Raw genomic sequence first — 21,230 nt, forward strand, 5'->3', positions numbered from 1 at the left:
CCTGACAAGCGGATATGAAATACTCGCTGAGAGTTACGCACAACGCAACAACCTGATGTTTACAGATTAGCAGAATGTGGCTGCGAGAGGAAGTAGTGTTGGCCTGAGTCACCTCTTACTCATACCATATTCTCACATCACCTTACAAACCAGAACAACTATTTACTTCACTCACTACACGAACAAGGCACAACATACAACTCACACGTCCCGGGCTTTACTTTTACAGGCAGCTCAGGACAGGCAACCGTGCTATTTTCAGTTTCACACAAACGAGAACACTTCCCACTTTGCAGAGAAGTCACATTGTGGTCTTGTATAGAAATCTGCTTCCTGTTGTGTCGAAGGCTGTAACTGCACTAGAGAGCTGTCTGTGAAACCATTCTTTCTGCTTTTATAGTAAGGAGTCACTTCACGGAGAAGTGGTTCCATAACTGTGCTGTATAAATTGGGAAGATTTAACAATAACTGCATGTCCCCAAGATTTGCCCAACAGTAGCTCAGTTGGGGGAGAAGCTGTCAGACACCTATGCATTTCTTGCCTGTCTGGGCAGCTGACCACTCAGCCCCCTAGCAACCAGACCCAAGATGGTGGACCCAATGGAGAGGGTCAGCAGTTTTTGACAGAGGTACCAGATGAAACTTCTGCCCGAGGGTTTGAGAACCTCTGACTGCAAGTATATCAAGTTCCTTGTTACCTCTGGCAACATTGGAAGCAATCTGGTAATATAAAGCCAGAAAATGCTGGCAACATTCAGCCAGTCAGGCAGCATCTGTGGAGAGAGAAACAGAGTTAACGTTTCAGGTCGATGACCTTTCATCAGAGCAGTTCTGATGAAAGGTCATCGACCTGAAACGTTTACCCTATGTCCTCTTTCCACAGATGCTGTCTGACCTGCTGAGTGTTTCCAGTATTTCCTGGTTTTATTTCAGATTTCCAGTATCTGCAAACTACCAGAAGCAAAATACTGAAGGGTGCCTGTGTGACTGAGATCTAGGTACAGCTACATTGTACTGTAAGGTAGTGTCATCTGAACAGTAGTCACTGGGCATTTTGTATGTCTGTATTAAACAGCAAAATAAATCAATTTGCCTGTCCTGTGGAATGATGATCCCAAGGCACCAATTAACCTTCAGACTTAGCCATGGTTGCTGTTCTTTCAAGAAACCCTCTGAGTGCTCATTTACTCAGGTCCCAATGAATCAGGCATCATTGCACTGGGTTAAACCAAATCAAGTATCTTCAAAAAGACCATCAACCTTCAATCACCCAAGTGGCAACAGACTGGATAAGTGCCTAGACCACTGCACCTACCTAGGTACAGACTGTGCGGTGATGAGCAGCCGTTAATGGAAATAAAAGGCCCAACAGTATTCATGCTTTCTATTTATCATCCACAAGTCAACAGCCTAAGCATTTCTTTTTGTATCTTGTGTTGGGTCATAACACACTCAGAATGAAATATGCTGACATCTAACTAGTCTCAAATATTGGATTTCACACACTTTCGCAAGCAGGCTCAAACATTTAGGCACACTAATAGCTCAATAGTCATTGTGAGCAATACTAACTGTGAGCCGTTCCAATTTACTTTGCATAAAACTTCTGCTTTTCAAAGTCGCAGGCTATAGAAAAATATAATTGTAAACAATTTTACAACACCAAGTTATAGTCCAGCAATTTTATTTTAAATTCACAAGCTTTCGGAGATTTTCTCCTTCCTCAGGCAAATGTTTCAAGAGCTCTTGAAACATTTGCCTGAGGAAGGAGAAAATCTCCGAAAGCTTGTGAATTTAAAATAAAATTGCTGGACTATAACTTGGTGTTGTAAAATTGTTTACAATTGTCAACCCCAGTCCATCACCGGCATCTCCACATATAGAAAAATAAGTCATGGTAGCAAGACCAGAAACAAGACCAGAAAAATGGAGGAGATACGTATTGCGCTGGGGCGGTCAGGGTACTGGAAGGGGTGAGTTTTAATGGGCCAAGTGGTCTTTTCTTGACCTTTACGTTCTTATGATTGACAGAGTTCTGGCCACTACATACCATCACCAATTCATTTTTATCATCATCGTACTCCCAGATAAGAGACCTGCAAAAAGCAGAATAACCAATGAACATGAATTCACTGAGTGAATAGAACCCTGCCGATGAACAATTAGGATTCTGTGGCGGGGCATAAGGAGAAAGAATGGAAAGAAAAATAAGCGCCCTACCACATAAGGCTGCAAGTGAGCCTCTGAACGCTGCCCATCTGTTCGGACCAGATGCCAACATCTTTTGTAGGAAATTTGAGCTTCAGGATAAACAGGCATTTGGGTTCCACAGATGGTAATGCCCAGTAAAGATGCCCGAGGGGGAAACCTGACATCTCCCAACTCCATCATGTAGAAATATAATAAAATTACTTAAGTCTGAAACCTAAGCTGAGGAAATAGGCTCGCTGATGCTCGGGCAAGAGACCATTATCTTTATATCACAGACCTGATGTAACAAATTAGAGCAGATTAGAGCAGCATTGTCCCACGAATCTTAATAGATCACAACAGTCTCATTGCTCAAAATAGGTCTACTCCAGTGTAGCAAGGAATACTTTGCTGCAATGGATTTAAGAAGATCTAGAGTTAAAGATCCTGGGGCAGTCTGTGCAAACTTACATATATCCAGAACGATCTTGTTCAAATCCTCGGCCCTGGCTTTTCCAGGAGGCTGCTTAGCAATGGGCCCTGATCCTGAAGGTGGCTGAATTTCCTTCACATTAGATTTCAGTGCATTTTTGAACAAAGTGTCAAGTGCTATCTTCCTCATAATGCTAACTGTTGGTCATTCATTCAATAAACAGAATAAGAAAAGGCCACTTTGCATATATGAAAAAAAATACTGTTCAAAAGTTAAAGGTTGCAATACTTCTCCAGGGACAACTGCGGGTCACTGATCCCAACTTTCACCTCTTGCAACTGAGGAAAGCACTCATTTCACAAGATAGGGAGATGAGAAAGGCCACTTGCCCACCCACCCTGGGGGGGGAACCCTAGTCCCAGAGCCCAACAATTTAAGTGATTCCTGAGTTTCTGCCTCCACTATCCCACCCAGAAGTTCGTTCAACACATTGATCACTCTTAAATTCCTGATATCAGGCCTAAACGTGAACCTGTCATAATTTAATTTGAGGTAGAGCTCCAGATTTACCATCTCATGTTTCTCTAGTAGTTCCCTTATCAGGGATAAGAACCCATGTCTCTCCAGTTTTTCCTTCATAGCTCAGCTCTCTGACTCTAGGGTGCAGCCTCGTGGGCTCCTCTCCACACTGCCTCCAGGGTCTGAACTTGTGTCTCAGTGACCAGAACTCAGCGTGTGGTCTGACCAGAGCACTGTTTTATCCGGACATAAGGCAATTTGTACTCTACTAACAATATAATTCAGCTCCCTATTTGTATAAGGAGTGAACGTGCTGAATCCAAGATCTCCCAACTCAGCTATTTTAATATCATTAATGCAGTAAGTATGCAGCCCGCTCCTCTTTCCTTTCGAAAGGAACCATTTTGGTAACTGGCGACACTACCAATGCAACGTTTCAGAATCTGGCACTGAGCACAACTGGAACTTGCATTTTATATAATGCCCTATCATGTTCTCAAGACATCCCAAAGTGTTTTACAGCCAAGTGAATTACTTTTGAAATGCAGTTGCAATTATGCAGGCAAACTCGGAAGCAAGTTTTGCACAGCTCGATCCCACAAACAGCAAGTGAATGAATGACCAGAAAATCCACCTTTGGTGGCATTGGTTGATGGTGAATGTTGGCCAGAACATGGTGAGAGCTCCCTGCTCTTCTTCGAATAGTGCCAAAGAATCTTTTACATCCGACTGAAAAGGCAGATTTGGCCTCGGTTTAATGTCTCATTTGAAATATGTTAATGCACCACATCCTAAAATACATTGAGGCCACGGCAGGAGAATTAAAATGCCTGAACATTTGAGTCACTTTTCCCTGCAACCAACAGCATAGCAGGGATGAAATTAGAGTGGGGTTGAGAAATTATACTCAGCTGGTTTCTCCGATCAGAGCACAATGTGCTCACTTACTCAAACCAGTGGGATTACAGCGACTTCAGATTTAATATTGAGCACTGCAAGTCACTGAATTCCCAGCTCCCATTCCAATAGCAGTGTCTCACGGTCCAAGTAAAAACGTCACCGTACAAGCATTACGCAGGAACTGCTGCTGGGTTATATTTTATACTCAATCAATTCAAATCAAGGTAGCTTGGAGTAATCCATCTGCAAAAGATTCCTAAAGATGGTCCAACAGGGAAGGGAGGCTAGCATACAAACACAGCCAACACCCCAGAGCTCCCCAAATCATGTATAAATAAACTGCAAACCAATGTTACAGAAGTTACAACTTGCCCAACCCAATAGACTCAGGACACAGCAGAAGCAGGATGAATACTGGAATGTAGCAGCTCACCTGTTCAGCACCTCATCCCGATCAGCGAGCCGACTCTTGATTTTACTCGTTAGATAGTCCAGGAATATCGTCCAGATGTCGAGGCAGGAGAAATAACCCTCATGACTGGGCTGGAACAACAAACCACAGAAATCAGGTTTGTTGCCTTTACAAACTGGTTACGTACCAAACAAAAGACAAGGGCAATGAAACACCAAAACCACACATTGCTACCAACATTCCCCTCCAGAAAGCATATTTAGTTGTAAACTGAGCTTTAAATCCATCTGAACTTAAAATACCCAACATATTAATGTTCCCGTTTTAAGCACTTTACTTCTTGAAAATGGCTTCAGTAATGCTCAAACTGGGCACCAGCCAAAACTAATCCCACCACTGGCAGACGTATTACTGAACGTTTTAAAGAGCATGCATGATTAAATACAATCATACTGCAGGGCCGTATGGGACTGCTTTGCTTAGTTCCCCTTTACATAGGAAGCTTTTGTTGAACACAGCCATGTATAGACTGTACACACCGTGTAAAGTGCAGGCTCACAGGAAGCCGCTCTCACCTGATGAAATGTGTACTTGAAAAGAAGGGCCAGAAACTCCACCACAGGGAACTGGGAGTTGGATTCGATCCTGCGCAGGTGGACACTCACAAACAGTCGCAGGAAATCAGTGAACTTTTCCACGTAGCTGAAAGAGGAAAGATTAGGGATAGAGATACTCAGCAAGACAATAATTAAAAAATGAATCTCAAATTCTTAAATGTACCAGTACACGTATTGGAGGAGATAGTTACCAAGCGCAAGAAATGTAGGCAATTTACATTATAACAAATACAGCCCTGCAACAATTACCTACAGGAAGGCCAACCGTTCACTCCAATACCTGAAGCATAGCATGAAAAGAATATCTAGTCATAAGCAATTTGAGATGTTTACACAAAAATCCACACCAGACTCAGACTTCATTCACATTCGACTTTCTTGCTCCAAGCTTCCTACCAAGCCCCTTTTGAAGGTGCTGACTCACTGACAGCACGGAGACCTCACCACCAGCTATCATTCATTAGGTTCAGTGGGCTACTCAACTATCAGTATCATTGTTGAGCCAGATTCCTTCAGCCCCTCACACACACACACACACACACACACACACACACCTTCCAGTATCGAGCCTCCCGAGCCTGCGACCTATCGTAGTCTCCCTACTGCTGTCCGACTGAGGCCGGGTAACCCAGTACAATCTGGGCCTCACTAGCTCGCTCTGTACTACTCCGTGCCACACCACGTAGTCCATCCACACACGGCCATCAAGGCAGCCCCCTTCATTCATATATTAATGCAAGCCCACGCAGTCACTGCTGACAGTTACAAAAAGGACTGTTAGAGTTCTTTGAGGAAGTAACAAGCAATGTGGATAAAGGGGATCCTGTGGATGTGATGTACTTGGATTTCCAGAAGGCTTTTGACAAGGTGCCACATCAAACAATACTACACAAAATAAGCGCTCATGGTGTAGGGGGTAACATATTAGCATGGATAAAGGATTGGTTAGCTAACAGGAAACAGAGTAGGCATAAATGGGTCATTTTCAGGTTGGCAAGATGTAACGAGTGGAGTGCCACAGGGATCAGTCTTGGGCCTCAACTATTTACAATCTATATCAATGACTTGGATGAAGGGACCGAATGTATGGTTGCTAAATTTGCTGATGACACAAGGGTAGGTAGGAAAATAAGCTGTGAAAAGGACATAAGGAGTCTGCAAAGGGACATAGATAGGTTAAGTGAGTGAGCAAAAATTTGGCAGATGGAGTATAATGTGGGAAAATGTGAACTTGTCCACTTTGGCAGGAGGAATAGAAAGCAGTATATTATTTAAATGGAGAGAGATTGCAGAACTCTGAGGTACAGAGGGATCTGAGTGTCCTAGTGAATGAATCACAAAAAGTTAGTCTGCAGGTACAGCAAGTGATTAGGAAGGCAAATGGAATGTTGTCATTTATTGCAAGGGGAATGGAATCTAAAAGTAGAGATGTTTTGCTACAGTTGTACACGGCATTGGTGAGACCACATCTAGAATACTGTATGCAGTTTTGGTCTCCTTATTTAAGAAAGGACATAATTGTTTTGGAGGTGGTTCAGAGAAGGTTCACTCGACTGATTCCTGGGATGAGGGGGTTATCTTTTGAGGAAAGGTTGGACAAGTTGGGCCTGTATACACTGGAGTTTAGAAGAATGAGAGGTGATCTTATTGAAACATATAAGATTCTGAGGGGACTAGAAGGGATAGATGCTGAGAGGATGTTTCCCCTTGTGGGAGAGACTAGAACTAGGGGCCACAGTTTAAAAATAAGGGGTCTCCCATTTAAGACAGCGATGAGGAGAAATTTTTTCTCTCAGAGGGTCGTGAGTCTGTGGAACTCCCTTCCCCAGAGAGCGGTGGAGGCAGGGTCACTGAATATTTTTAAGGCCGAGTTAGATAGATTCCTGATTAACAAGGGAGTCAAAGGTTATAGTAGGTAGACAGGAAAGTAGGGTTGAGGTCGAAATCAGATCAGCCATGGTCATATCAAATGGCAGAGCAGACTCGAGGGGCTGAATGGCCTGCTCCTGCTCTTAATTCATATGTTCATATTCGAATTCGAATCGCTCAACCATCAGTGAACCTTTAGACTCAAAACTACAGTTTTAACTACCAGTTAACGGTACAATTTATGACAACAAGGAAATGCTGACCTCAATCTCACAGCCAGCAAACAATCAGCTCATCAACACTGCTAAATAAAAATAATAGGAGGCTGAATACTTTCAGTTCGCAGTTTCTGGCTTCACAGCACTGCCTACCAGCCAGCTGCAGCAAATGAAGAGAGCATGTGCTGCTTCATTCATTCTAGGATAACTAGGTCTTCACACTGTTCTTGTGATGGTGGTGGATGGAGAGAAGGTTTCTCATTGCTACAGTTCTGCTCTCAATACTTCCTGCATTATCTAGGCAAACTGAGCTCATTGTACAATATAATCCTGTTAAGAATACTATCTGCAGGTAACAGGAATGTCCACCCATACTTTCCAGTTTAACTTGATGTTTGGATCTTGCACATGTGGGGCAAATTCTATAGAACATAACACTACACACCAGTTCCTTGGCCAATAGTAGCTCCAGGTTGTTTTAGTCTAGGAGTATCCAAACTGTATGGTTTGTCCTGCTTTGTGGGTGGAGATTTCAGAAGGGCTACTATTGCTTCATTGGTAGATAAATCCAAAATCCTGCCAAGGAAACCGTGCTCACTTTTACAGCAAATTATGTCCCCCCTCATCCGGCTTGTAACAGCTCAGTGCAGCAGGTTTTAGAGCCATTTACTGACCGCTGATAGAAGTGAAAGTTATTTACTAGAGATGTTAAACTGACAATCCTTTTGTTGGTCTTCATATCAAAACCTGAATCTAGACAACATTCCCTTTTTAGAACATTTCATAAAATTGGAGGCTTTTTCCCCGCGGTGATATGAACATAAACTTTGAATATTAATACTGAGATGTGGAGGAATTAATTGCAAGATACTCATGCCCCCTTGCAATTTCCATTAGGGCTCAAACACCACCATGCATAACAGGAGAAAAAGACAAACCCAGTCTTGTCACAGATCTGTATTTTTCAAACAGTGCCTGCCCACAGCAGGCCCACGCACCATACCTCCTGTGCTAGGATATCTACATGGCTTACCTTTCTTCTAGCTCTTCAAGACGACTCTTTATGGAGTGTGCATTGTTCTCTTTGGTGATTTTCTGCAGCAAGTAGAATGTCTGCTGGAACATGCGCAGCAGATACTCCTCAAACTCCACAGGGACGCAGTTCTTGGACATGAGTTCGTTAATGCAAGACATGGCTAACACACCCAGTTTGCCTCGCTCCTGCATCATGCTATTGTTGTGGCCATTTCCATTCACAGCAACTAGTTTCTTGGCACGGGTGTCACAGCCAAAACGAGCAAAGTGGAAGATGGTGGTCAGGAGAGTTGGGGTGATACTGGTGGAGAGAGGGATCCAGCTGAAGAGATGAGTCAGACAGTCCAAAGCCAGAGAACAAATGTGCTCAATCTCTGGGTCCAAAATCGGGATTGGCTGATTTAATAATTTGGCAGCTTGGGGAGTCTGCAATAGGCTGCTAAGCAAATCACCTAATAGGGAGGAAAAAATCATTAGTCTTATGCAGCTTTAGGTTATTGGCAGCCTTACTGAAATGCAGGAAAGCAAATGTAGGTGTTACTTGCCATTATTGCAAGGTGTGAAGATTTTGTTTGACTTCAAGAAATGGCTTGATATCAACTTAATAAATGTTCTAGTTCTGGTTTCTAGTTTCTAGGTTGGCAAAGAAGCCCCATACTCCTTGGGCTTTTGAGGCTTCTGTATACTACATTAATACTACAGAAGATAGATTTCTAGACTTCCCAAAGAACAGAAGAACAACAGATTGATTCATCTAAAGAAACTGTTCCACTCGAAGAAACTGCAAAAAATGCCGGAGGCATAATTCTGAAAGGGATGTAGTAATCTTTTGTGGACTAGTTCCAGTCCACTCATTAGTATCGCACTGTTTAGTATTTTGCTTGTGACTTTTACTGAAAATATATTTGAACAGTACTTTAGCTCGTATGAAGAGGTCTAGCATTGATATTTCCGGTGATCTGAATTGATAGGATGTAGCGGACGTGCAAAGTATTCTTCAGCAGCCGATTTACTACAATTAGTGTCACTAGACCTAGGCTACACTAACGCACTGCGGCACCAAATAAACAAATTTAACTTTGTAGACACTTCCTGCTTACAGAAACGATGAAGCCATTTACATGAGGAGATTTTTCTTGGGGGTTGGGGAGGAACACCAAACTAGACATCTTGGTGCATGCAGTGGATTGGATTTTGCCTGAGCTGGACTTTTTAAAACTTAACATTTCTATGATGTTAGATGCTTTTCCCACTACAATAAGCCAGCAGCCTAAAATTAGTCTCAACAATAACAACTTAAAATGTTAGCTATTCAGTGGGAAGATCATCATGTACAATCTCAAACATGGCATGCCTTTGAGAGAAGATTACTCCTTGCAAGACCAGAGGTGCCATGTGTTGCTGCATTCCACAGCAGGAGGCTTAGCTACGTTGATGCAGGGAGCCTCCTGTTCCCACAGTGATGGGTATGTTTTCCACTCTGGGCAGTAATCTTGAATGACTGCTTGGTGGGCTGAAACCCCAATCTCAGATTTAAGGGGAGAATCTCTTTCCCTCTCAGGTGTTCTCGCAGCCTGCATTTTAAAGGTCTGAACCAGCTTATCTTTGAAGAGACAACTGAGTTTACGTTGATAAAGTTGGTGTCTATTACTTTCATAACCAAGGAACACTGAAAACTGTACACAGTTCATTCAGATATTCTGATGTAAAATAAAGCAGTGCTTGGTTTGAAGCTGTGCCTATATTGATGAGTGTTTTTCATCAGCCTTCCGTAAACAGTGATAGGGTACATGCGATTTCAGTAGAGGGTATAAGGATTCTCTTACGATCAGTGTCCTGCTATCGTTTAACCAGATATTGTCCAGTAAAAGGTGCACTCTGGATCACAGGGATTCAAGGTCCACTTACACGAGTGACTGGTGACCATGAATCTGAGGAGTATCTAGCCCAAAGCCCAAACATTGCGACAGTGCAGTTACAAGTGCCCTGAGATTATTGTCAAAGAGCACTGTTGAGTTAGTGGAAAGAGTTTTACTCTCCATCTGGCTGTTTTATACCTGACTTGGGAGTGTTTGAAATCACCAATAAATATCTTAAATAGATGTGTTCCATTCCCCAGCACCAAAATCTCTCTCCTTCAACACAAATATCTTTTGCAAGAAAATGGGCATATTTAATGGGAATCAACTTCAGTTTATCAGACTGACTGGTTATATCCAAATCATAAGCATTACAACCATCAGCAGAACCTACCACTATCTCCTGAAGTTGGGGAGGGAGGTGGAGTAGCAGCCGTAACACTGTTTTTATCCCAAATGGTCTCTAAAATACCTGCAAAGAAAAATATCATTGAGAAAATCTAACCCATACGTATAGAGTTTACTCAAGAATATTAACCAGCTCCACAACAAATTTATTTTAACTCTCAACTTCCAGTCACATCTTGTAGTAGGTGAGTAAGCAAAAACTTTGTACAGTAACAAGATGAGCAACCTTTATGCTGCAGGGTCCCAGCTTGTCCCTACGGTCTCTAAACTAGCGCTAACCAGGGAGTACACATGGCTTTATTGCAGAGGTTCCCTGGTAAAGAACTTTATTTCAGTACCAGCAGTCAACTGTAAAGCTCCCTTCACTCCAGTCCCAAGTTGCGATTATTTATCAAGTCAATATAAATAGATAGTACAGTTTTGTTACTTAATTATGTACCACATTTCCACATTAAACTTCCATGGCTAGTCCTCCAGCTATTGCAATAATTTAATTAACTCTGAGGCAGCAGCTTCCAGAAATTCAGGACTTTTCTATAAAAAGCAGCCGGGCTGCACGGAGGCAGGCGGCAGCCGGGCTGCACGGAGGCAGGCGGCAGCCGGGCTGCACGGAGGCAGGCGGCAGCCGGGCTGCACGGAGGCAGGCGGCAGCCGGGCTGCACGGAGGCAGGCGGCAGCCGGGCTGCACGGAGGCAGGCGGCAGCCGGGCTGCACGGAGGCAGGCGGCAGCCGGGCTGCACGGAGGCAGGCGGCAGCCGGGCTGCACGGAGGCAGGCGGCAGCCGGGCTGCACGGAGGCAGGCGGCAGCCGGGCTGCACGGAGGCAGGCGGCAGCCGGGCTGCACGGAGGCAGGCGGCAGCCGGGCTGCACGGAGGCAGGCGGCAGCCGGGCTGCACGGAGGCAGGCGGCAGCCGGGCTGCACGGAGGCAGGCGGCAGCCGGGCTGCACGGAGGCAGGCGGCAGCCGGGCTGCACGGAGGCAGGCGGCAGCCGGGCTGCACGGAGGCAGGCGGCAGCCGGGCTGCACGGAGGCAGGCGGCAGCCGGGCTGCACGGAGGCAGGCGGCAGCCCAAATAGGTGGGGCATCTATTAAAGGACACCTGGCTAACAGCAACATTCACTCACACAATAAAAGATATTGTTTATTCAACACTTCAGAGTGGCAGCTTTACATGCACAGTTCTTACATACACTAGAACTGACCCATTACTGGATTAGCAGATAAGCACATTGAAACAGTAACCGTTTAATTTATATGGCAGAAGGTGGAAGTGGTGTTCCACAGGGATCGGTGCTGGGACCACTGTTGTTCACAATTTACATTAACGATTTGGATTCAGGAATTGGAAGTATAATTTCAAAATTTGCGGACGACACAAAATTGGGGAGTGTAGTTAATACAAAGGAAGAATGCGTCAAAATGCAAGCAGACATTAATAAACTTGCAGAATGGGCATGTAATTGGCAAATTAATTTCAATGTTCTTATGTAATATAGATAAGTGTGAGGTGGTGCATTTTGGTAGGGAGAATAAAGAGGCCTCATACCACTTGGATAATAAGAGTCTAAATGGGGTAGAGGAGCAAAAGGATCTGGGGGTACACATACACAAATCACTAAAAGTAGCGACGCAGGTTAATAAGGCCATAAAAAAGGCAAATCAAGCACTGGGGTTCATTTCTGAAAGAATAGAATTGAAAAGCAAAGAAGTTATGTTAAACTTGTATCGAACCTTGGTTAGACCACACTTGGAATACTGTGAAGAAGGTGCAAAACAGATTCACAAGGATGATAGCAGAACTGAGTGGATATCCTTCTCAGGAAAGGCTGAATAGGCTGGGCACTTTTCTCTAGAAGAGAGACAGCTGAGGGGTGACCTGATAGAGGTCTTTAAGATGTTGATAGAGTAGATGGAGAGAAAATGTTTCAGGTTGTGGGGGAGTCCAAAACTAGAGGTCATAAATATAAAATAGTCACTAATAAATCCAATAGGGAATTCAGGAGAAACTTATTTATCCAAAGAGTAGTAAGAATGGGGAACGCGCTACCGCAAGGAGCAGTTGAGACAAATAGCATAGATGCATTTAAGGGGAAGCTAGATAAGCACATAAGGGAAAAAGGAATAGAAGGATATGCTGATAGGGTTAGATGAAGTAGAGAGGGAGGAGGCTCATGTGGAGCATAAACGCCGGCATAGGCCAGTTGGGCCGAATGGCCTGTTTCTGTGCTGTAGTTTCGATGTAGTTTGTCAAGTTAGCCAACTCCTGTGATGAATGCTGATTTGGAGTTTCACAAAGCACAGCTAGCATAATCTCCTATTACCTTTCTATAAATTCACTTCACACGTCATCACTAATGTACACTTGCCCTTGATGGAAATTTATTGAATTTCAGGACTATTGGTTGCCAAATTGATCAGTATAAATACAGATGCTTGATTGGCTGCAAGGAGCTCCAACTGGGAATCTTTTACCAGATCTATATGCTGCCCTCTCGCACAGACTTGTCTAAAATCAGGGCACATAGCAGGACACTGCAAAATAGGAAGTTTATCCCACATGGGAGGAAAACCACACAACTGACCTCAGTGTACATCGTAGCACTTTGAAGTCGAGAGGAAATCTCATTTACAAAATATATAAATAGATGCTTCACAAATTGAAGAGGTAATTTCCCTGAGCATGAGAACTGATGTATCCTTCTTTCCATTTGCAGTATTTAGTTTAATATTTCTAAAATTTGTTCCAATTGCAATAGAATATAATAAATCTTTTAAAATGTTAATACCTCCAACAGTACAAAGTTGCAGCTTATGTAACAGGGTACAGATTACTCATTGTGTATCTGCACAGAGTTACTATTGGTTCATAGGAACATAGAAGCGGGAGGAGGCCATTCAGCCTCTCGTGCCTGTTCCGCCATACAGTTAGCGATTATGGTTCATTTGTACCTCAAACCCATTTACCCACCATTGCTCCATATCCCTTAATACCCTGGCCTAACAAAAATCTATCAATCTCAGTCTTGAACATTTCAAAATTTTCACTAACCATTGCGTGAAAAAGTGCTTCCTGATTTTACTCAAGTGGCCTAGCAAACTCAGTTCAGGTCAACTAGGGATGGGCAATAAATGCAATCCTTGCCAATGACACCCACAACTCTAAAATGAGTTAAAAAATGGAGCAAGTGACGAGAACACTCAGCTACAGACAACTAACCAACTGCCTTGGTAGGATGCCACGATTTGGGTATAGACAGCAGAATTGTACACTTCATTTTTCTTAGCAGAGATGCAGATTTTATATAGGGGTCAGCATTACAAGATGGATTGGGGGGGTTGGGGAGAAGAGGGACTTTTAGTTCCCCTCATTATAACTCTCTAATTCAGTGGTCTTGGTTAGAAGGAACTCGTGTTTAAATAGTGCCGCATCACTTCTCCCACCCTCTGTCTTACATAGTGAATTGCAGTCCCACTTATGTAGTGGAACATGGCAGCCATTTTGTGCACAACAAGATCCCACAAACAGCAATGAGGTGAATGACCAGATAATTTTTTGTAGAGATCAATTTTCTTGTTATATGGGGAAAGCACGAGACTTGCTACAAAATATGGAGACACAGTGAATGCCAAGGATTAACATTTCTTTGCATAGTACAATAGTAAAAATTGCAATCATTTGAAATGCAAGAGTCGCAAATGCCACCTGATTTTTATACTGGAGTTTAATGAACCACATATAGAAAGAACTTGCACTTATGAAGCATCTCAGAACATCCTCGGGACACCATTAGGCACTTTATAGTCAATGAATTACTTTTGAAGTGCAGTTGTTTGTGTAAGCAAATCTGGCAGCCAATTTGCGCCCAAACAGCAATGAGATGAATGACCAGTTTGTGTTTCTGGTGGCGTTGATTGAGGAATGTTGGCTAGGAACCCACTGCACTTTTGCATAGTGCCATGGGATCTTTTACTTCCAACTGAATAGTTTAATGCCACATAAAAAAGACAGCACCTCCAACAAAGTAGCACTCCCTCAGTACTGCACTGAAGTGTCAGCCTAATTTGTGTGCTCAAGATCTGGAACCCGGAACCTATCAACTCAAATGAGAGTGCGCATGGAATTATCAGGGCCAGAGTGACCTGGGCTGGTTTCCATCGCCAAGGGATCAGAGAGGAATTTCCCAGATTTTTTCCGCCAAATTGGCTGGGGTTTTTGTATGGTTTTTCTCCTCTCCCAGATGATCACATAGCATGGGGAGGGGAGTGTATATATTGTGATACACAGGGTATCACGATTGAGAGGGTCAGGCTGGATGGACAAGAGGGTCTTTTTCTGTCCATCATTGTTCATATATTCGTATGTACCAACTGAGCCAAGCTGATCTTTAGGCAAAATAAATAATGGGAAGTGGGTGAGGGGAGATAAGAAAGCCCCTTACCACAATGCATTTTTACATTTCTGGGTGGCTCTCAATCACATGGTTACAATGATCTGTCAGATTTAAATGTGTACAGTGACTTCCTTAGTTTATGAAAAATAGCCAGCTTCACACCGAGGAGAGTGAACTACACTGAGAAGGCAATTTATTGATCCCCGGGCAGTTAGATCCACAACCTTGGCTGTCCAATTATCTCACCTGTCCACAACTGAGCGTGGCCGACTGGCACACTCCAAGGTCCAGGTCCTGTGCTGCGGGATGCACTGAGGCGAGGTGCAACCCATACAAAGACTCTATGGGGAAAGGCCACCTTGTAAGGCCATCCCATCTTGTATTGTACACCATGAGTCATAAGAAATACTGTGTTTGAATTGTAATAATGAGATTGCTTTGTGTTTGATCTGTAGGGTTTGAATTGTACCGGTTTTGAATTGTGATATTTACATTGAACTTTGTGTATCCTTAAATTCTATGAAATAATGTAATTTTGAAATTAAAAAAAGGTACCACAGAACCATAGAAGATTACAAGGCAGAAAGAGACCATTCGGCCTATTGTGTCTGTGCTGTTCTTTGCTACAGCAATTCAGAACTAATCCAACTGTTCCACTCTCTCCCTGTAGCCTTGCATCTTTCTCTGCTTCAAATACTATCCAATTTTCCCTTAAAAGTAACTCTCTCTGCCTGAACCACTTCAAGCAAATAGAGGGCAATGGTATTTGTTCAAACACTATAGAATTGAAGAACTTACAGCACATGAAGCCAATCAGCACGTCATTCCTGTGTCAGTGCTAGCGACTCAACTACAGCTATATACACTCATCTCAATTTCTTGCCCTTTCCCTGTATCCTTTTATATTCTTTTAAAAAAACTTGATCAATTTCCTTTTAAATTATGTTAATCACTGCCTCAACAACAATTTGTAGTGAAGCATCCCAAGTTCTGATACATCTCTAGAGAATAATCCATCACCGTTTACCCGACATTGTACTATTGACCTCCGCTCTCACACTGACCTGTGAGAAGGCCCAGCACTGTTGGCACCTGATCCAGCAGCAGTTTTCGAAGTTCCTCTTTCCGTGCCACACTCAGGTCCTCCCGTGGGCACGCTAACTCCTCCGAGGTGGTCTTCAACATGATCAGACCCAAAGGCGTGGTGGAAGGAGCCTGGATTAGCTAGAATGGAAAGAGATTTCACAGCAGCTTGTAGAGAACCAAACAAATAGGTAAAGTTACACTACAGAGCTAGAATGTTAACAAGTGATTTGAAACACTTCACCTCAACAGCACACACAACTCCCTCCTCCTCCTCCTCCTCCTTCCCCCCCACCCCACCCCACCCTCTAGACATACACCAAACCTTACCGCAGCTCTCATCAGCCAGGAAGGTGAGGCACCGTGGGTTGCAGACTTTGTACCTGCTTGCCAGGAGGGGCACTTAGACTGGCCAAGTGAGCTCCATTAGTTTCATCAGCTGAAGACTAATGAGTCACTTCTGAAGCCTCTGACAGGCAACTCAGACTGCAGCTAACCACTAGGCAGGAGACATGCAAGCTGTAGCCAGTGCCTTACCCAGTACGACTGGATAACCTCAGATAACCCGAACGCACTGAACGTGCAAAGTCTAATGAAACTCTGTTACTGTCTGAGCTCCAAATCTAACTCTGACCTCACTTTCTCTCCGCTCAGACCCAAACAGCTGATGTAAACGAAGCAGTTTGATGCTTTCAGTGGCACTGTACGAGAGAGAGTTACTGTACCCATTAAAAAGACACTTTTAAAATGTCAGGTAGTGTTGACACTCCTGGTATCCTGCTGAGCCTGCCACTTAGAGCTTGGACAGGTTCAGCATATTGCAGCTGCACACCAGCCCCAGAGACAGCATGTGGTACACAGGCAGACAATTAGCAATTCTATCTGTCACTTCATCTGATGTAGAGGGAAGTGGGTTAGAAGTACACTAGTCCAAAGATGTTTTTTTTAATTTGAAAGGCTACTGAAATGTTGGCCTTTATCTCAAAGGGGCTGGAATTCAAAAGTGAAGAAGCTTCGCTTCAGTTGTACAGAGCCCTGGTCAGACCCCATCTGGAGTAACTATGTTCAGTTTTGGGCACTGAATCTCAAAGTATATTGGCCTTGGAAGGGGTAGTGCAGATTCACCAGAATGATACCAGGACTTAAAGGGTTAAATTATGAGGACAAACTTGGCTTGGATTCCCTTGAGTTTAGATGGTTGAGGGGTGATCTAATTGAAGTATTTAAAATGATTAAGGGATTCGCTAGGGTAGATAGAGAGAAACTATTTCCTCTGGTGGGGGAATCCAGAACAAGGGGGCGTAATCTTAAAATTAGAGCTAGGCCATTTATGAGTGAAATCAGAAAGTATTTTTTCACACAAAGGGTACTGACACACACAAGGTGTGTATGTTGGCAGGGGGGGTGGGGGGGGCCAGGAAAGGAATCTGGATTTTTTTTGGGGGGGGAACTGTTATATCATGGGATATTATATCTTGATGGATTACAATATGGCAGATAAAACAATTATTGTCAATATATACAGGTGTATCCAGGCCTATACAGTTTATGCTTCACTCGCCTACATTACCTGCAATGTGCTGGTGAAAAAATCATGGTAGAACATTGGCCAGTCCTGCCTCCCGATATCCACAATTACTTTGCACAGCTTGTTGCGGATGAAGTATGGCATGGTCTTGTGGTGTGCCAAAAGAAGCTTGGGTAGGCAGCTTCGAATCTCCATTTTGTCCTGAGACGGGACCCCCAGCCACATCTTATTAACCAGGTTCTGGATAGGCAAAAGCAGTCAATTTTTAAAAAAAGGTTAATACAAGCCAATAATTCTAAACAGGTTCAAACTAGGGAACACCACCACTTGCATGTTCCCCTCCAAGTCACACACCATCCCGACTTGGAAATACATTGCCGTTCCTTGGTCAAAATCCTGGAACTCCCTACCTAATAGCACTGTGGGAGAACCTTCACCGCATGAACAAATAAAAAAATACTAAATTCCCCGATGTGGCATTAAGTAATTTGTGTGTCAATAGCAGCAGTTATAGAACCGCACTACCTGCAAGTTACTGTAGTTTACTTTAACTCCTGTCCCATTTAAGGGGTCAGGGCTCTATGCTCGCACTAGGTTATCATCCATTTTGTAAAGTGCCATGGCACATTATTGTGTTAAAGGTGCTATACAAATGTAACCTGTTGTTGAGATAACTATAGAGGTCACCTCATTCCTCATGTGTAAGAAGCCCCTTTAGCAGACTCACCCAGAGCCTGTTGGGACACATCAAATCAGCATATTAAACAATTCACTTGTAATGCAACATTGCAAACTAAAATGAGTCAACCATTTTACATCACGGTGATGTAATGTGGATTGGGCTGGAGGCATCAAAGCTACTTTATGTCACCTTTACACATCCTTATATTCCTACATTACAACAGTGACTACACTTCAAAAGTACTTCATTGGCTGTAAAGCACTTTAGGAGATCCTGAGGTTGTGAGAGGGGATATAGAAATGCAAGTCTTTCTTTCTATATTAGGAACAAACTACCACTGTGTTCCTCAGGTTCGCTCTCCCGCCGCCTCAGCCCACATTTTGTACTCAGTACACAAATTTTACCCTGTGCTACTGGGATAATTAGAAACTGGCTGTAAATCATAGTGTGATGGTCTAGGACCAGGACCCCAAGCCTGGATCATACTGTTACCCAGTGACTCTGCATTTGAACATTCTGCTTTTGGAAGCAACAGGAAGCATTGGGGCCAGTACAAACTCTTGTCACACAGCTTTCGTTCAATATTTTTGACTCACCTCAAACACCGTCAAGCTGTACATCATGACATACTCATTGCGAGTGTTGGATAAGAAGTAGATACAGTGTTGCCATGCTCCAATCTGCTGTGCAAAGTTATTTAACAGCTCCTCTGTGGGACAAAGGATATTCAGTGAGGCAGGCTTTACACTTCAGATAGCAACCAGCATAACGTAGGCACTGCCAGTGTCACCATAAATTACAAACATATGCATACGTACACATCCCAATCACAATGGCCTAATCCCATAAGTGCAGATTTTATACAATTTACATATGGGTTTAAGGTCCCATTAACTGTTGAAAAGCCGAGGCAAATGAGAGGTACAGTTAAAAAAAAGTTCAGGGATGAAAATTATGCCTTTAGAATTATAAAAATCTAAAAGGACATGGACAGCCTTAAGCAAACAGAAGAAACAATTGATAGAGTGCAGTCACTGCAGACACAAAGAGGGTTTACATGTGTGAACACTGATGGAGAGCAAAGCCTCCTCCATTCTAAAAATAATACCGGGGGAATCATCACAGACTGGCACTAGACCCGTTGGTCCCCATTATGGCAGGTTGTGGGAGGAGCAGGTGAACCAGTTCCAATCTCAAACAGGATCTCTATTCAAAACAGCCAGCTGATAAACATAACAGAGTCAAATGGAGTGGGCTACAACTCCCAACACATCAAGTTCTTGATCTCAAACGGGCAGGAGGCAGGAGAGATGCAGCAGCAAGCAGATAGGAGGGACTTCACCAACCAACAGAGGCGGAAGGAGATAAAAATAGAATAATTCTCAAACATCCCCACTTAACAAGAGTGCCACACCATCAGAGCGCCACAGCAATCCATCCAGAGAAATGTGATGAGGAGCTGGAAGCTCTAGCCAGCTCTAGTCACTTACCAATCTCCCTTTTTCGCTCATTTGTGGTGCAACTGTGGAAAAATTCTGTCATCAGACTCTCCAGCGCACGCAGAGAGGCCTCTTCAGATGCCTATGAAAACAAACAGTGAGGCTGCATTAACCTAACACTCCAGGATTTATGTGGGTTATTGAGACTGGTTTGAAGGATTCACCAAGGTACAATAATTGGGATACTATACGTTATTAAATTGGTGTTCTTAAAAAAAAGTTAGTGCACAATCCCAAAGTTGCACAGATGAGAATGGGGAGATAAAAATCAGAAAGAGATTATGTAACACCAAACGTGTGTTTTAAAAGTCTGAAGATTGCTAAAATCTGAGGGAGGCGAGGAGTTTGGGTTTTGGAACCTTTCTCCTTTCTGGAAGGGGCGCTCTGGGATTTTGATTGAGGCAAATACAGCAGCAATGAGACTAATGATGCAGTCGCGACTTTAGTGATAATCTGTATTATGATGCAGGGTTCTCGCCAGAATTACAATCTATCTTCATTTATTGATTACTGACCAATTATCAGACCTGAAAACTATTACAAGGGAAATCTGGGGCTCCCTCCCTCCTTACTACAGCCCAGGGGCGGCTCCACTGAAAACGGGAGCAACCATTTTAGCCTGAATGGTGTGGAAAGAACCGGAGCAGAAAGATCCCAGGAAACTCTACCGATTGTGTGTAGATAACGCGATTTCCTGAGCTTTTGGTTTTGTTCTCGGGTTGGTCAAAATTGACAGGCCAGCATTGTTTTCTATGCAGCTGCACAGGAACACCTCCTGTCAGTGACACCGCGTGGCCCAGCAAGAAGGGACATGCAGCCTGACGTGGCTCTCAACAGGTAGCATTCACCTTTTCAAAACAATCGTTAAAACCACATTGTAATAAATACTTATTCCAAGGATAAAATGCCTAGGGAGTATTTGGAATTTAATAAAAAAGGATTCCCCTAAACTTGCTCTCCTTTAACTCCCATTACATATCCCTGCAGTTTAGATATTAGTTATGGGAACTACACAGTACAATGACTGGAAGATTTATAAATGGAGAATTCGTGTATCTTGTGGGGACATTTGGAAAGTTAATTAGTTCTAGAAACCACAGTTACAATAAACACACAATCTGAAGGGTCAATCCATGAAAACAGATTAGCAGGACATCTCAAAGCACTCCTGGGTAATCTGCCTTCCAGCAGAACTGTGACTGCAATATGAAAGCGGCCTAGTTAGTTCATTGACTTGGTTTGGTGGAGGGGGTGGGGGCGGTGGTGGAGGAGGAAGTGAAGAGTAACATGAAGGAATTCACAAAAAACCATGGTACTGTAATTGTCTGAGCTACATCAAGAGAGAGGAATTCATGTAGAATCGTGTAAACAGCATTGGTAATTACCAAATGTAGGGTCTCCTCCAGACTTATTACAACAGTTTCATGACATTTACATTGTGTCACAACAATGGAATGCACTACAGCTTTTGATTAGCAGGTCAGGCGTTCCCAAAAGCTAAACACTTAACCCCTCACCAGAAAAAAGCCTTCAATGAGACTACTTTTTTGATAGAGGTTTAATACCCATTTCCTTTGCCACAAAAAA

At 43.4% G+C, this 21,230-nt stretch overlaps 1 protein-coding gene across 3 annotated transcripts in view; it reads right to left on the minus strand.

The window, feature by feature from the left end:
• The window catches only part of xpo6 (exportin 6), an 86,567-nt gene that overhangs the window by 41,470 nt on the left and 23,867 nt on the right, over positions 1-21,230 (minus strand). For 2 of the 3 annotated variants that reach the window (XM_068003600.1, XM_068003599.1), the window contains exons 2-9: positions 19,635-19,725; positions 18,741-18,853; positions 17,505-17,702; positions 15,916-16,075; positions 10,447-10,524; positions 8,192-8,645; positions 5,030-5,156; positions 4,476-4,585 (exon numbers count right to left, since the gene is read on the minus strand). In XM_068003600.1, the coding sequence (XP_067859701.1) occupies positions 4,476-4,585; positions 5,030-5,156; positions 8,192-8,645; positions 10,447-10,524; positions 15,916-16,075; positions 17,505-17,702; positions 18,741-18,853; positions 19,635-19,725 (1,331 nt within the window). The remainder of the gene's footprint in view (positions 1-4,475; positions 4,586-5,029; positions 5,157-8,191; positions 8,646-10,446; positions 10,525-15,915; positions 16,076-17,504; positions 17,703-18,740; positions 18,854-19,634; positions 19,726-21,230) is intronic. The other variant, XM_068003601.1, reaches the window with a different exon arrangement.

This window comes from Heptranchias perlo, chromosome 22 (assembly GCF_035084215.1).
Source record: "Heptranchias perlo isolate sHepPer1 chromosome 22, sHepPer1.hap1, whole genome shotgun sequence".
Classification (NCBI taxonomy): Eukaryota; Metazoa; Chordata; class Chondrichthyes; order Hexanchiformes; family Hexanchidae; genus Heptranchias; species Heptranchias perlo.